Source organism: Anguilla rostrata, chromosome 15 (genome assembly GCF_018555375.3).
Source record: "Anguilla rostrata isolate EN2019 chromosome 15, ASM1855537v3, whole genome shotgun sequence".
Taxonomy (NCBI): domain Eukaryota; kingdom Metazoa; phylum Chordata; class Actinopteri; order Anguilliformes; family Anguillidae; genus Anguilla; species Anguilla rostrata.
In genome coordinates this window covers 19750818-19766778 of record NC_057947.1, presented here as the reverse complement: position 1 = coordinate 19766778, position 15961 = coordinate 19750818, and the positions used below count along the sequence as shown (strand labels likewise).

Genomic DNA, 15961 nt, shown 5'->3' with positions numbered 1-15961 from the left:
ATGAAAGGAAGAATAACGGTACATTTACTTTCCTAAACAAAGACTTACAGTCATCTCGAGCCTCCAGTGCGATTATAACAAAAGCAATGAGATGTGTTCAAACCAGACCAGTCTGTGGGCAAATAGGTGTCCAAATGTAATGCATTACTGTAACTACACAATGTGGTATGGTATGGCATCATATATATTGTTAAAATCGAAAACAATAAATAAAGAATTCGGGAGGATGGGGGGGGGGGGGGGCGGAGGGAAATCAGGTGAGGAATGTTCTCTATTGACTTTCAAAGACTAAAAATAAGAGTAAGTCCTCTTTGACCTTTTCATTTAAACAAACCTGAAAAAAGTGATGGAAAATGCAGACAATTTACAACAATGATTTGAAAGAGAAGGAGTGAAACAGCCTCAGGCTCTGGAGCAGAAAAGAGCTTCTCCATCCATCAGGGGTTACACTGGCACCCTGGTCCTAGATGCCTCTATTGCTTTCTTGATTCCATGCTATCTCTTCTGAGTTCCATTGTATTCATAATCATTTTGTCATTGTGTGGTCTTACAATTAAGCACAGTTTATTTGATATGTTGAAGACTGTCATCCCCATATGAAAGGTTGTACTATGGATCTGCGAGTGAAATGACAATAGTGCATATAGTGTAAGCAGTTGGCAAGTTGAGTTAGCACAGTTGGTGGAAACAAGACCTAGAAACCGGTGCAGGCTTCCTCCAGTGACAATGACCAGTGGTGCCACAGGTCCATAAGTCCATAGAACAGCAGGTGTTGAAGCTCATTTGGCATCTTTTTCCCCTTCTCAAAAAGGAGAGCAGATATTACTTTTACTTTTATTCAGAGAATAAGAAAGAAGAGAGGGTAACATATATCAAACCCCTGCCCACATGGGTGACTCATACACAGCTTGAGATTCAGACTCCCTATACTAGTGGTTCCCAAACCTTGGCTTGATTTCAACCCTAATTTGGCACACCTGATCTACTAATTAGCAGATCAGGGAGATCTCTAGTTGTTGAATGCAGTGGGCTTTGTCAGGGTTGGAGTGAGACTGCAGGACTGTCTATCTCCAGGAACTGAGTTGAGAGTCACTGCCCTGTAAACTTCTATACATGTTGCAGCTGCTCATTTGGTATCTTGAGGCATAATGGACATGTATTACCACAAGAGAAAAAATGCAGCCTCGTTCAGAGCTTCTTGTTGTTTGCCTGAAGAACCACAGAGAGAAGCAGCCTCTCACAGCTGATGGTGATTAGCGATCAGCGTGGCTGTTATTTAGCCTCTTCATCAGACCTACTTCTTTGGGAAAGGTTTGTTGTCCTTTTTCTAAGTCTTTTGGCCTACTGTGCAACTGCTTCTATGGTTTCTTCTGTAACCAGATTGTGTTTGAAAAATAGTTTTGTAAGTTTATTTTTTTTTTCTTTCTCCTGAAGCTATTGGTTTCATTGTTTTCTTTTCGTTTGCAGTCTAATGAGCGGAACATAATGGTGATGAGCTAATTCACCAGCTTTTTCCAGGCCATAGTTTTGTCCAGTCACCACCTGGCACAGTGGCCACACTTGAAACTGCAACAGATGGGGTCTTTACTTTTGATTCGCATAATGAGATAATCCCTGTTTCCAGTGTAATGAGGTACACCCTATATTAATTTGGCTTTTGGCCAAAGGTTCTGGCACTTGTTTTAAGTTTTAAAAGTTTTTAGGGATGAGCAGATAAAAGTGGCTGGTAACATAAGGGCCTATCACAGTGGTTCCCAATCTCAGCCCTGCATGTGCTGGTTTTCATTCAAACCACAGTTGCAATGCCAGCATTTTTAGCAAGCTGTTAATGTTTTTTAAATTAGGTGTTTCATGTTCAGAGGGATTATTTACCCTCTTAAGTCACATAATATCAGGAATAGCTATGTAGGTCATGAAGAACAGAAGTCCCATGTTCATATTGTGCTCTCTTGCAAACAATTACATGAAAAGAGGTAATGATTTTTTTAACTGACCAAATTAAAGACTAAGGTGAATCAATGGGCTCCTATGTTTGTTGAACACATGTATTTAAGCTTTCATTTTTTCACTAAACTGACTAACATGATTCTTGTTATGCTTGGCTCATTATCATTTGCATTGTCTTTAACTTGCATTTATTTTATGTCACTTTGGATAAAAGCATTTGCCAAATAAATGTAATGGAATGTAAATTCTTTATTATCTAACAAATGATTTGTTTTATTGCCCATGTGTCTATACTTTCACCAATTAGAAGCATATTGATTTGCCTCAGTCTTTAATTTGATCAATTAAATGTTACCTCTTTTTGTAATTTTTTTGCATTATGGCACAATCAGCACAATGAACAAAATAATTTTATTCTCTGTGGCAGGAGTAGCTAGTTTGCATGTAATGTAGCTTAAGTGGGTAAATAATCCGTATAAACATGAAAAGCACCACATTAAGAAAAAATAACAGCTTGTTAAAATTCAGAGGTTTTATTGTGTGTTGGAATGAAAACCAGCATATAGAGAAGTTCCCCAGGACTGATGTTGGGGACCACTGGTCTAACAGGATTATATGGAATAACCTGTCAGGTATAATAGAGCTGTTGTCTTGACGTTTGCTCTGAACTTTATTGGAAGGCAGTAAAAAAGTTATGACTGGCTGTCATAATGTCATAGATGTGCTATCTAATAGTATATTTCAGTTTTAGACATAATCCCAACATTATGGACTTATTTGACAAAACCTGTACTGCAAGAAGAAAGAAGAAAGCAGAAGAAAGTTAACCCTGTCATTCCTCCACAGCCATAACATTCTAAGCTCTGTAAAGGAAATAAAATGCATTATTTAAATTGCTTTAGATCCTAAATTAAAGGCATTATAAGAACCTCTTTGAAAATTTTCTCTTTAGAGGAACAGACTATTTTTACAATAGGACATGTGTATTAGTATACATAATTTCCCTTGTAAACTATGAGAATTAGATCCAACACATAGAAATGTGTTTCTCATTATTTTGGTTCATGCATGCTGTGTGCTGTACAGAGCAGTCTGGCAGTGCATTGGCATGGGTGAGACATCCTAGATGTTAAAACCATAGCAGATTCTCCTTCAGTGCTCTGTCTTGCTGTCAGGGAGCAGTGATGAATCGATCCCACTTTACAGACCATTAATCCAATAATTTGTTTATATTTCAGATGCACGTTTCAGAGAATCTGTCAAGTGGCTTTGAGAGGTAGGAGCTGTTTGATTAGTTGGGCGTAATGATTGGGTGTTGGGTTTAAATCATTTTCTCAAGCAACAGAACAAAGTCACAAACTGTTCTTTTTCTTCCACCACGGAGAAGAAAATTTTAATGAGTGGCAATAAAGTTACCTCACATTCCCAGAATCTCTCGCATTGGATGAGATTAGTGTGGTACAGTAGGAACATAACATGGTACAAGGTAGCCTGAAAGACCAATTTTAACTTTTGGTAATGAAATGTGAATGTAACTGCCATCTCAATTTACCATTTGAGAAGATCAAAATGACAGGATCAGAATTAATTATAGGAGGAGGTTCGCCAACCAGCAACCTTTGGCTAAATTCCCATGTGCTGTCTGAGCAACTTAATAAACATTCAGTTACTTTCCACACACAGGTTGTTCAGGGATTTTATTCCCAAACAAGATCTTTCTTCTAGCTTGCTGAATCTGACTACAAAATATGTTAACAAAAGGAAAACTAACTAAAATCCATGTACATTTGGGACAAAGTTTTTCAAATTACATTTAAATGACAAGAGAGACTAATTAACAATAGGAATGGTTATTAGAATAATTGTGTATGAATTATAATTTTTTGGGAGTTTCAATATTTTTTCAGTTTTTTACCATTTCAGTTCCTTTAGAAGTTGTCTGAAAAATCCTCTTGAATGCTGGGAGAATTATTTCTCCCTGGGCTTGTCTCAATCTATCACTAGTTCATTTCACAATTAACTTAAACCTCTTCATATATCAGATGCTTTTATGATGATTTATCAGTGACTTGGTGTTAAAAAAAAAAAAACAGAATTGATCATATGGGCAATTATGCCAGACCTGGCTAACAACATTCCCAGACCAGCGAGTGTATGTGTATGCAACATCACAGAAGCACTAATGCAAGTTACCACTGAAAACCACAAACTCATCCTATCCATGTGCTACTGTAAAACTGACTTGAAGTTCAAAGGAAAATGTCCAGCGTTCTGAAAATGCACTGCAGGAAGTTTTACTCATGTGACAATACAATATTCTGAAGTATACTGGTTCATACTTAAGAATATTTGAAGTGTAATTGAAGCTTATATCACACATGCTTAGTATACTATTTTTTCACATGGGACTTTGCCAAACATACCTCTTGTTGATGGTCAGTGTTATCCATTGGTCCATCCTACAATTCATCCCTGATTCTTTAAATGGCTATTATTTCTGCAATTTCTTGCTGAAATTATTTCATGGTGTATTCACCCTCCTTCACTCCCACTGAATCCACTGGCCAGTTGTGCTTCAGGTTGTGGGGTTTGGTTCCTCCTGTCTGCATTGCTAATGCTTTTCATGCCCCTCCTTCCATTTTGCTTGTGCATGCTCTATATATAATTTTGTATGGAGGCCACAGCTAACCAGTCGCCTCCTGTTTCAGTTTAAGTGGGAGGTGTGAAATGGTAGCCTGTCTAGAACACACATTCTGACACCCCACATATGTGTTGCATTATAAACAGGAGATGCAGAGGTTCGTGAAAGATGGCAATGCTAATTTGCATGCTTCAGTCTCCTAAAGTCTTGCCATGTGTCTTCATATCCCATTTCTCTAAGGCCAACATGCATTAGTTATTAGAATAACATTGTCTTGCAGGCCAGTTAACTGGTACATTAAATGGTTTCTTTCATTAAAGTCATGCTTTTTTAAGTTTAGAGATGGTGTATAGTCCAGAGATTGATATTTTAGATAATTTGTCTGTTGTAATCCTTTAAATGGCAGTCTCTTTGAGCAAAATTGCAGAAGCAGTTGTAATGAGGACAGATGCAAATGACTGAAGACCAAAGCATCCTATTAAATACTGTGCCTTGCAAATATTTTGTTTACATAATATATCATTTTGGATGAATTGCACTGAAAGTATCAGAGGGGAAACATTACCATATAGATTGCCACGTGTCCTTCAGTCCCCAAAAGATCGTTCTCTTTAATTTTATTTTCCATTTTTTTGCAAGCTGTTGCATAACAACTTTCCAAATGGTGCAAATACTACTAAGAAACATGCTAACAGAATGTGCCTTTGACCATTATTGCATGCCAAAACTAATCCTTGGGTTTTAGTGCCTAATCTAATATCACATAAGCAAAAAAAAAAAAACATTCAATCAGTTCTGGTCCTCTGGACCAGATTAAAAATTATCCATTTTGTCAGGCAATCAGTGTCTGCAAGTAGGTAGGCTATGAACAGCTACAAATCTCCATAAAGGTTCTTGCTGTCAACATTTTGAACTTAGTTTGTTTTTAGGAATGTGTATTTAAATGGTGTTTTGTATTTATCAAATACAACCAGTGGTATTTGTGTCAGTGGTAAAATATTTCTTTGACATGGACTAAGATTCAGGCATCAATAATGATCCTTTTCAGAGAGACAACGGGAAGACAAAATCTATCATTTAATCAGGTCTGCTGCTCTGGATCTGATGAAAACCATCCATTCCATCAGGCAATCAGCGTCCGCAAGTATGTAGGATATAGACAAATACAAATCTCCAATGCACAGAAAGCAATGGTCCGCCTGGCTGTCTGCATCCCACTTACGCAATGTTAGTGCAGGACTCTTATCCGCAAAGTACCCCATTCCTTCATTACCGACCGATGCCTTAGCGGCTTCAGCAACCCGGGGTTTGTTGAAACGGAAGACATTTTGCAGAAATGAGATCTACTGTATTTGCTCTCTTCATTCTCCGCGGTATCGCTCAGGCCTCAGATTAAAATCCACGCCCCATTAGGCATGAAGTGGGAGGCGCAGTGGCTCCACAGGAGAAATCGGAGGTGTCGGGATCGCTTTGTCCTGGAGAGTGGAGGCTCATCACCACCACCGGCTCACAATCACTTTTTAATGATTTCACGCCGCTTCATTAGGGAAGCAGACGCCAGAGAGGCTTTTATTACAGTAATCATACATAATATGTAGGGGGGTCCGGCCGAGCGCAGCTGGGGGCAGGGAGAGAGGGGCTTAAGTCAGCTGCCTTAATGCACTCGCTACCTTAGTGTACACTTACCTTAATTAAAGCACACATGACCTTAAAGCACCGACTACCTATAAAGTGCATATTACCATGAAAGCACACATTACTTCAAAAGCGCGCCCACTACCATAAAGCACGCTCTACCTTAAAATACCCGACCTTAAAGCACTTATGAACTTTATGCACTTGCACACACTTCCATAAAAGCACTGAGCACCTTAAAACATACGTCACCTTACAACGTGCTTTACCTTAACACATTCCCTACTAGTAAAGCACATATTACCATAAAAGAACACTAGTTCAAAAGCGCACATTTGCAAAAGTGCACACTAGTATAAAAATGTGCAGTACCTTAAATCACATGCTAACATTAGTGCACATCGTTGTAAAAACATATTAATCAGAACCAAAGACAGGCAGAGGTTGTATCATCTTGATATGCACTTTGTCAATTATTACTAGCATGCAAAAGCAAAAAAATGATTCCATGTGAACTAATTAGATATTGCAAATTAAATGGGGGAAAAAAAAATTCTTGGCAAAAAGCTGAAAAGCTTTCTTCACAATGAATTATCTAATCCCATATAAATGTTGAATGCCAGATTTCTTTCATTTTATAGAGAACAATAAAATTGGGAGCAACTTTCCTTTTTTTAAAGAAAACAGAGCTGTTGCTTTTGAGACTGGTCAAAGGCGAAGTGAAGACTTCTTTATCTTCTGTCTGGGGAAATCTGGCAGATTTTAAAGAACTGGCTGCATGGACACATTATCAGCCTCAAAGGCTGACAGCTTTATAAATGTGGTTCCATTTACAAGCAGGAGCCCACATGCACTGTGCGAACATTGTTCTGTGCAGTTACAATATCTACTGGTGATGAGAGCGACTTGAAATCCTCTCTGTAATACAAAGTCCTCTGATTGAAAAATAAAAATTGATTTCGTTCACCAACTGCAATACCCCACGCTGCACATTCTGAAGAAAGCTGCCATTGTTCAGTATGTGAAATGAGAAGTATGTCTTGATTAAATAAACAATTGTCAATTAAGCCCTTGTGCAAATATTTTCTGACATTCAAAATGTTCATTAAGCCACATGAAGATATACTTTTTTCATATTTCATTTGGATGTATATGGGATATTCACTTCAAGTTCACTTACAATTGATAGCCCCATGTCTGATTGGTTATAATGTAAACACCTTATGAATACAAAATCCCTCTGTAGTGGGAAGTTTAAAATCGTATTTTCCTATTTTTAAAATAGGAAAGTAGCATTCTATTTATTTTCTTTTTTATGCATATTAAATTATGATTTGTGTTATACAGAGTCTTTAACTGACTTACAAGTAACTGCTTTTCTTCAACAAAAAACGTTTGGCAGCTACAGCAGTAGCCAAAATGAATGGGAGAAATCTGTATATTTAAAGAAAGGTAATACATTGTGAACGTAAGAATATATTGTGGCCGTTACCGACCATTCAGCCCTTATAGGCTGGTCATTGCCTACTGTCTACAGAGCATCCAATACAGCATCAAGACTATGCTTAAACACCCCAAGGGTCTCTTTCTGCCACATGACCTAGAAAGCTATTCCGTGCAATGACAACTCTCCATTAAAAATAAATAGGATTTTCTATAAAAATTCTTTCTTCAGAATAAAACTTCTACAAAAAATTATTTTTCAATTCTTTATTTTTGCTATCAATTTAGAAAACTTCAGTCAAATATCCTCATTCCAAAATGTTAAGCCTAGATCAAGGACACATTTTTTTACTGAATTTAAACAGTCTAAAAAACTCTGCTCCTCTGGCTTCTTTCTTTTTGAGATTCTTAAATTTTCATCTGAAGTTTCTAGTTGTAGAACTATGCTCTGTGTCCTAAACAATTTGAAATAATAATCTCTCTTACACAGGGTTTTTTTTTTTTCCCAATCAGTGAAATTAAGTAGATCATGTCTGATTTTTACATGCCTGTAGATTCCACAACTTCAAGCTGCCCTGAGGGAAATTACAGCCTAGATACTGGATAAGGCGAGATTCGGGGCTCAAAACACCATCACGCTTAGAGAGACGCATGGAATATGTTAATATCTTTACATTTTAGATTTTAGCATGCAGATTCAAAGTCTACCTATGCCACTGAGGCATTTGTTTCAGAACATATTGACTACAGTTCACGCAGTTGAGGGATTCAGTTGATTTTCATCAACTGATCTGAAACATTTCTAAAGATGCAGCAGTTAAATAAATAAATAAATAAAACATTTTTAAACCACTAGCAATGTGCCCCCAATATAAAGTAGTGTTTCTTTTCATGGAATTTATTTTATTTACTGAAACCTAGAGCTTCACGGAGGCCCATTGTAAATATGCATCTCAGTCAGATCTCTAAAGTATGTTTAATGCAGGTAATGCTAGGGTATGCAATTAAATGGCACACATTTTAGAATATGGTCTGCAACAGAGCATTTTTGTCATTACCTCTGATTGCTCTGAACGATACAATGAAAGGGGGAAAAAATCAATGTGCCATGTTGGACAGCATGCCTCTGCACAGCTGGGCCTGAGCAGAGCTTCAGGTGTCACCTTTTCCTGCAAACTGTCTCTTGAACATCTATTCTACCTTTGTGTTCACCTCCCCCAGTAGAAATTGTACTGTTGACAGAAATGCATGCACACATGTATATCTTCTGAGAGCCCAAGGTTTTTTTGCTGTACAGTACATGCGGTCCCTAAAATATATATATATATAGGGCTTTTTTCAGCTTTATTGGACAAGACAGTGTAGAGAGACAGGGAGGACAGGGAAGAGAGTGGGAGAGAAGTGCGACGAAGGTTGTGCGGTCGGACTCGAACCACCGACGTCGCAGCTCGTAATGGGCATGTGGACAGTGCTCTACAGGCTACGCCACGAGACACCGCGGTCCCTAATATATTAACGCATGAGAGTTTCTGTGCTCTGTGTAATGGCGCCTCTTAAGAGCTGAACTGAAGAATGTTGTGCTAGCTGAATATGATGAAGGGATTTCCAGCTGAGACAGGTATACAAAGTGTTACAATAATCCAGGTAAGATGAAATAAAAGCTTGAACAACTTTCCCCAGATCAGTGACAGACTTCAGACTTGATTTTAGCAATATGTCTTAAATGATAGAAGCAAAATTGGACATTCTTTACAACTCTAGATTGAGGTTAAGACACCAAGGTTTCTATCAGAAGGCTTTAAATTATAAGCCAAGCTCATTTTCAATAATGTCTAATTGATCCATACAAAGCACTCCACCCTAGCGTAAGACGATGTTCACATCAATTTCTGTAAACCTCTAAATAAATCAAATGCAGAGAATTGCATATGTCATATTGATATGCCTGACGCTGTTGCACAATTGAAGCTTGAGAGAATTGAACTGTCTGATTTACCACAGAATATGAAAACCACAAAACATGAAACCCAAACATTTTGCTTTGTATCACAAATCATGTTTTGCATCATAGTTTTGTGTTTAATAATAAGTATACAGAACATACACGTCACAAAAACAGTTTTCCATATAAGTTTAACAAATTTAAAAAGCTAAAATATCGAGAAGGAACAAATATCAGTAATGTTGACCCATTCTGGCTCAATCAGACTTACGGCTGACGGAGAATCATAATGGCATGGAACCTCACGGATTCTGGTGCTAATAAATTGATTGCACTTTGGACCAAATGCTGTGAACTTATTCTTATCCAGCCAACTGCTATGTTCAGCACCTGTCTGAGTTTTTGGATGTGTGTGTTTTTTGCTGTCCTTACAAAATTGTGAAATGCAATTAGCAATTTTGTTTACATGGCAAAAAATTCAGGAACATATTATTTATTTGTTTATTATTAAATGGGGATGTGTAGGGGGCTCCATAAAAGCTTGTTCACTGCAGGTGCCCTTTGGACTTAATAGCCTTTCATTGTAGCGGAGCAGACCAATGTTGATTTATTTATTGTGACATGTTTGGCATGTCGATACAATTCTGTTAATTTACTGAATTCAAAGGATTAAGTCCTGGTTTGTTTAGCCTGAAAGAGACTAGTTCATGAACTCATGCTAAAAGACATTTGAATATGCTGAAGGTGGGTCCTTTTTTCCTCTTGGCTGACATTGGCAGCGGCTCTTCGGAGATTAGGAATATAGTTGGCACATTTCACTGTAATTTACAGATTATAATTAAAGGCTAATAAAATGACTTCTAAAGTCATGATTTTCTCTGCATTACACTCATGAAACTGCATGTTGCATAATGTGTGACATTACTCTTATTTTTTACATGTTCAGTTAGTGTTCGAAATCATGGAAAAGTATTTGAAATGTCAAGCATTTAAACTGAGATCATTCTGAATTTTGGAAGTAAAAGCAAGAAAAATTGATATTTAGCTAGACAATTGTTAACAGATCTGTATTGCTAAAAAGGAGAACTGCATTGTTGAAATCAATTACATACAACACAAAGACTGCTTAGGGCTGCTTTAGACCGATATTGATGAGGCATAATGGACCATGACAGTGAGGTGAAAAAAACTACCTAATGCTTACACTTCAAAATCACCTTGTAATCTATTGGCACAGATCACTGTACGATGTTGTGATTTTTTAAATATATGCTGTAAATATTCCATATCTGAATTTACGAATTATTGGCCTACTGTAATACTTAAATGCCTTGGTGTCATCCTTCAGTGGCGTTTCTTTCACATTTTCACGTCTGAGGCGATTAAGGTTTATTCCAAAATGAAAGCTTTAAATATTACGTTCATGCCAAAAAAGTTATTTAGGTTTAGTTGTCTTCCTATTCGAATGACCAGAAGCTGATTTGTACTTACTTTTTTTTTTTTTTTTAAACATACAAAGCAAGTTGAGCATGCCAGCATATATATGAATCGCGCGTGGCTTTTAAAATGGGCTACTTCGTGAAATCATTAATGAACTTAATTGTCAGGAACACACACATTCGTAGTGTAAAATAGATATTTATTTTATAGCGCATCACAGACGTTAATATGTTGTAGGCTTTATGTCCTTGACAGATTGACATATCAGAATACGCAAAGAGCCTTCGTAAAGGAAGAAAACAAAACCTCTGCTATTTATCTTGCATGACATGTTCGGGATTTAACAGCGATCTGAGGAGATTCCTAACAATCCAACAACCTGAGAGTTTCAGGGATAATATTGAGTCGCGCAAACCTCCGCTTTGGAGTGGGCACCGTGACATTATATTTGAAAGACACCTTTGTCTTGTCAGCTAACCCCCTCTAGCGCCGGGCTTTTGGTACAGTATGTTGCGCGCTGTCCCCCAGAACCTCGTCATTTGCTGCATGCAGGTTGGGACGGAGATGCGCTGCTTAACAGACACAGGTTACAGCGAGCGATTCGTTCTACCCGTTTGGAGCTCTCAGGCGTCCCTCCCAGCTGCGTCCGTATGCAGTCTCTCAGCGCTGAAGCCCAAACGGACTGAAAATAGCGACCTCGCGCCTTCCTTTGAGGGAAACATGGGGATATCAACTGTATATAATCACAACGTGGATTAAAGCGGAGACCTAGACAAGAATCCGAAACCTTATTTTAGTTGTATGGTGTGGGCAAAGTTGCGCCGAACATAGGGGTCTATTCGACCCTGCACTTCCATCCTTGCATTAATTTGTAAGAATATCTGCGGGTTGCCTTCGCACAATTTAATACTGCACTCTCGTGACAACTTTATGATTAACGTTTTGATCGCTTCCAGTGTGAGCGCGCGATGGACTTGTGTCTGTACCGCTTTCTGTCAGTTTGTTCGTGAGGAGAGTGCTTTAGAGACGGGGATGAAGGGGTCTGTTTTTTGGGTTTAAACGTTTGACAGGATTAAGAAAACATTTTTGAGGAAATACACTTGGATACCGCTACTTTTCATGGTCGGACGGTTACTGGGCATTCCAGTGGGTTTTTAGACATGAGTTTTAGGATGAAATTCTCCCTAATTTTACTACTGCTAAGGGCTCTCTTCACGGAATCCATCCACAGTAATCAGGGTAAGCCTCTCTTGCTAATTATTCAGTTAATTTTATAAGCCAGTAATATCCAAAAATAAGTATAAGTTAAGCAAACCTATAGTTTAGCTTGTGTTATATATTATTCAAAGAGTTGGTTTAATATACCTTAAATTGTATAAGCATGTATTCGCTGTGTAGTTAATGCAGGCTATAGCATGAATACTTCAATTATGCATTTATAGGATCACTGTAACCTCGTGACCTTAACGGTTTGCTTTAACTTTTCTGGTCTGGTTATGCAGATAGGGGGCACCCATATTGCAGCACGTGCATTGTTTATGAATTATCTGTGCATTTACTTATATTCAGGTATACTTGTTTCTTATAGTGGTCTATAGCACAGGTGCGCCCATTCGCTCCTGTTTACCTGAGCGTATAGTTTCCATATTTTCATACCGATATTTCCGTGCGTCCTTGCGCGTTTCAGACCCCTTGGTCAGTTGCCTGCATTCATACACTCTGAAGTTTTTGAAAAGCTGTACATGTAATATGACATTCGTTGACATTAGCAGCCTAAATTAAATGTACACATCCTCTTGACATTTCTTCGCAACCATACCATGAAAGTGTATGGACACGAAGAAACATGCTCTTACGAGAATGTTTATTTGTATATAAATTTCAATATCAACGACTAATTTCGAGTATCTGCTTACTGGGGTGGTTTAGCCAGCGTTATTATTCACAGTGAAATAGATTGAAGGCATCGCACAACGGGTATGTCATGATTATATCAAGTCGTCATTTAACGTCTCACACATCGGCGCTACCAACGAGTTAGAAGATCAACTGACAGCATATAAAAGTATGTGTGTAGAGAAATTCTATTTTCATTAGATACATTAATAATGGTACATTTACACTTATGACCTCAACAAGATGGTATTTAACATTCCGAAAAAAGTAAACGGAGTATGATTGTTTTTGTTTTTTTTTTTTTTAATTGTATTTGTACAATAATCTGGAATGGGATGACATTTGAGGAGATTCATGATCCAACCGTGCTTTAAAAATAGACCAATAATGTCTACTTGTCAATTTGCTCGCTTTACAGTTGATTATTCATCTGTTATGTTTTAGGACTCATGACTCCTTTTGAAGGTGACACCTTTTGTAATAGTTAATTATTAAATTGATCTAAATGCTACTCTGTAAACTTAAGTTCTATAGTCAGCTGTTCATGGTAGCATTATACGATTTCCTTGGGACTAGTGATCCTCTGGCACGTTGAAAATCACTCACTTTTCTCAAGTGTCTAATGATGGAAGTTCTGAGAATTATTTTTCTCTGACAAATGTATGATGGCTTCCCTGTGCGTGCGCGCGCATGTGCACATGTGTGTCAGTGTGTTTGCATGCACATTTCTGTGACAAGTTGTGTGTTTGTGTGTGCGCGTGCATGGAACACGGATAAGTCTTCTGATTTACCTTTAGAATGATGCCAGTGATGGCACACATTAATAGAAATTGGTTGGCTCTGTATCTATATTGGTTGTCTTTTTGAAGCTTTTAACAACATGGATGGAGAATCACTTTGAATTAGGGAGGAGAGATAAAGGGGAGCATGAATGAAATAGACTTCTTGGTGCTTAAATGCCACGTGTGAACTCAACAACACAACACAAATATACTTACAATATTTACAATGTACTTACAGTGCAGTGTCTGCCTCCATTATCCCAGTAGTGCTCATATAGCCCAAAAATGTAATCATTCTCCTGAGTCTGAAAGTGTATTTCACCGTGGTTCTCCATTCCACCTTTTTCATTCACATCTGCCTGTAATTATAATGTATTTTGGTAATCTTATTAATAAAGATCCTCAGCCATAAAAACACGTATAGTGATGATTCGTAACACCTCCCTCCCCCAGTCCCCCCCCCCCCCCCCATCAGCTCGATGTGACAGTACAGTAATAGTGTGCATGTAAAAACATGTTCAGCACCACCTGACTGCTTTAACATAAATGATCACAGAATCACTAAACATAATTCAGTCTCAGTCATATTTTATGCTTAATTTACTTAATTTCAGAAATTAAAAATCAAGGTACACTGAAAATGAAGTCATTGAAGTTTAATGGCGAGAACACCAGAAGTTTAAATGTGAAATTAGCTTAAACTATTATTGAATGCAACAAGCTACCCACCTCTATTCTACTGGTGATAGTCAGTCTCTTAATCCACACATTCTATGCAATGTACCGATGGTTTTCCCTCAACCATTGTTTATAGTTTTAGGAAAGCTGAACTCCATGAATAGTTCTGTTACTTGTCCACTAATCTAATTTTGAGTAATTTATGGGTATGCTACAGATATATTGACATAGTGTCTGAAGTTTTTGTTATTCTTACAGTTGAACACCACTGTTACTACTTCTCATTCGGACATCGAACAGAGTAAATAAATGCAACATTCAGTCTTTCCAAAATGTCAATGAAAGAATTATTACTGTAGAAATGGCTTATTGTCAGCGTTGTATCTACCTTCTGATAAATATAAAATAAAAACTTTCTGCTGATGTTTCTTTCTGTGCTACAGTCGTTTGTATCAACATACAAGAGTGGACACATCCTGCGACATTTCAGAACCTGAGGGACAACCAGTAAATTTTATTTGTCCTGGATGCATGTGATTTGAAAAAAAAAAAAACAAGTCTGATTGGCTGAGGTTGTATGTAGGCTACTAGGTTCCTTTCTTTACCAGAATGTTGGGGGCATCAGTCCTTGCCTTTTACCTGCAGGTGATGTTCTTTGAAAATGTGGCCAGGGTTTTTCCTACATTGTAATGTCTTAGGCTGGCTGCCGAAGTGTTTTTTAAAGCTGCCAAAGTCACCTATAGGAAAAATTGCACAAAAAACACCTGTAAAACAATTAGAAATGGTCCTGCATATATTGGTACAATTTGGTTGAGAATGATACTAAGTTATGATCACTTTCAAGGTTACGTGCAACCTTAGACATGTTAAATAAACTACAGTATAATTAATTTAATTGCATAAAAGAGACCGTAGACACAGTGCCAACAAGTGACCAGGAGTGACCCTCAGGCATTCAATATTGGCGTGATTTTCAACAGAAACCACATACCTTTGTAAATTTTAGCCGTCTTCATTGGGCAATTGTCTGTTTATTTACAGTATGCAGCATTTTCTGACTTTCAACCTATAATTGTCAATCATTACGTGATGTGTAATTGGTCATAATTCCATAAAAATATCCAGAATGTACGGTAATGATTCATGCAAATATGAAATCTCTTTAAAATGGAATGAATGGGAATTAATGGGTTTGGGATTTTGCAATTCAATGGCGATACCCAAATTATGCAATAATCTATTATGCAATTAAGTGGATTCTACTGTATTATCCTTAACCTGCACTGTTTTGCATATAGTGTAGATTGAACCGAGACTCTGAAAATTCTGAAAAGCCTTCAATGTTAAAGGTCCAGGGAACTGAATTCAAATTGTTATATTCACCAGAAGTGGCAACTGATCGTCTTATTCTTTTACGTTTTTAACCCAGTTTTGACCAGTAAATGGTAATATACACTATTAGAGTATCGTGATTATAAAGACAGGGTGGGTATGCATCCTGTGCTCATTAATATTCATATCCATAAGCAACCTCATAAGTAAACCATTCCTTATCGC

At 37.6% G+C, this 15961-nt stretch overlaps 1 protein-coding gene across 6 annotated transcripts in view; it reads left to right on the top strand.

Moving 5' to 3' along the window:
- Nucleotides 1–1015: 1015 nt before the first annotated feature.
- Nucleotides 1016–15961, top strand: part of epha6 (eph receptor A6) — a 203277-nt gene continuing 188331 nt past the window's right edge. For 2 of the 6 annotated variants that reach the window (XM_064310578.1, XM_064310577.1), the window contains exons 1-2: nt 1017–1311; nt 3186–3223. In XM_064310578.1, coding sequence (XP_064166648.1) covers nt 1247–1311; nt 3186–3223 — 103 coding nt within the window. In that variant the 5' untranslated portion in view covers nt 1017–1246. The other 4 variants (XM_064310576.1, XM_064310573.1, XM_064310575.1 and 1 more) reach the window with 4 other exon arrangements.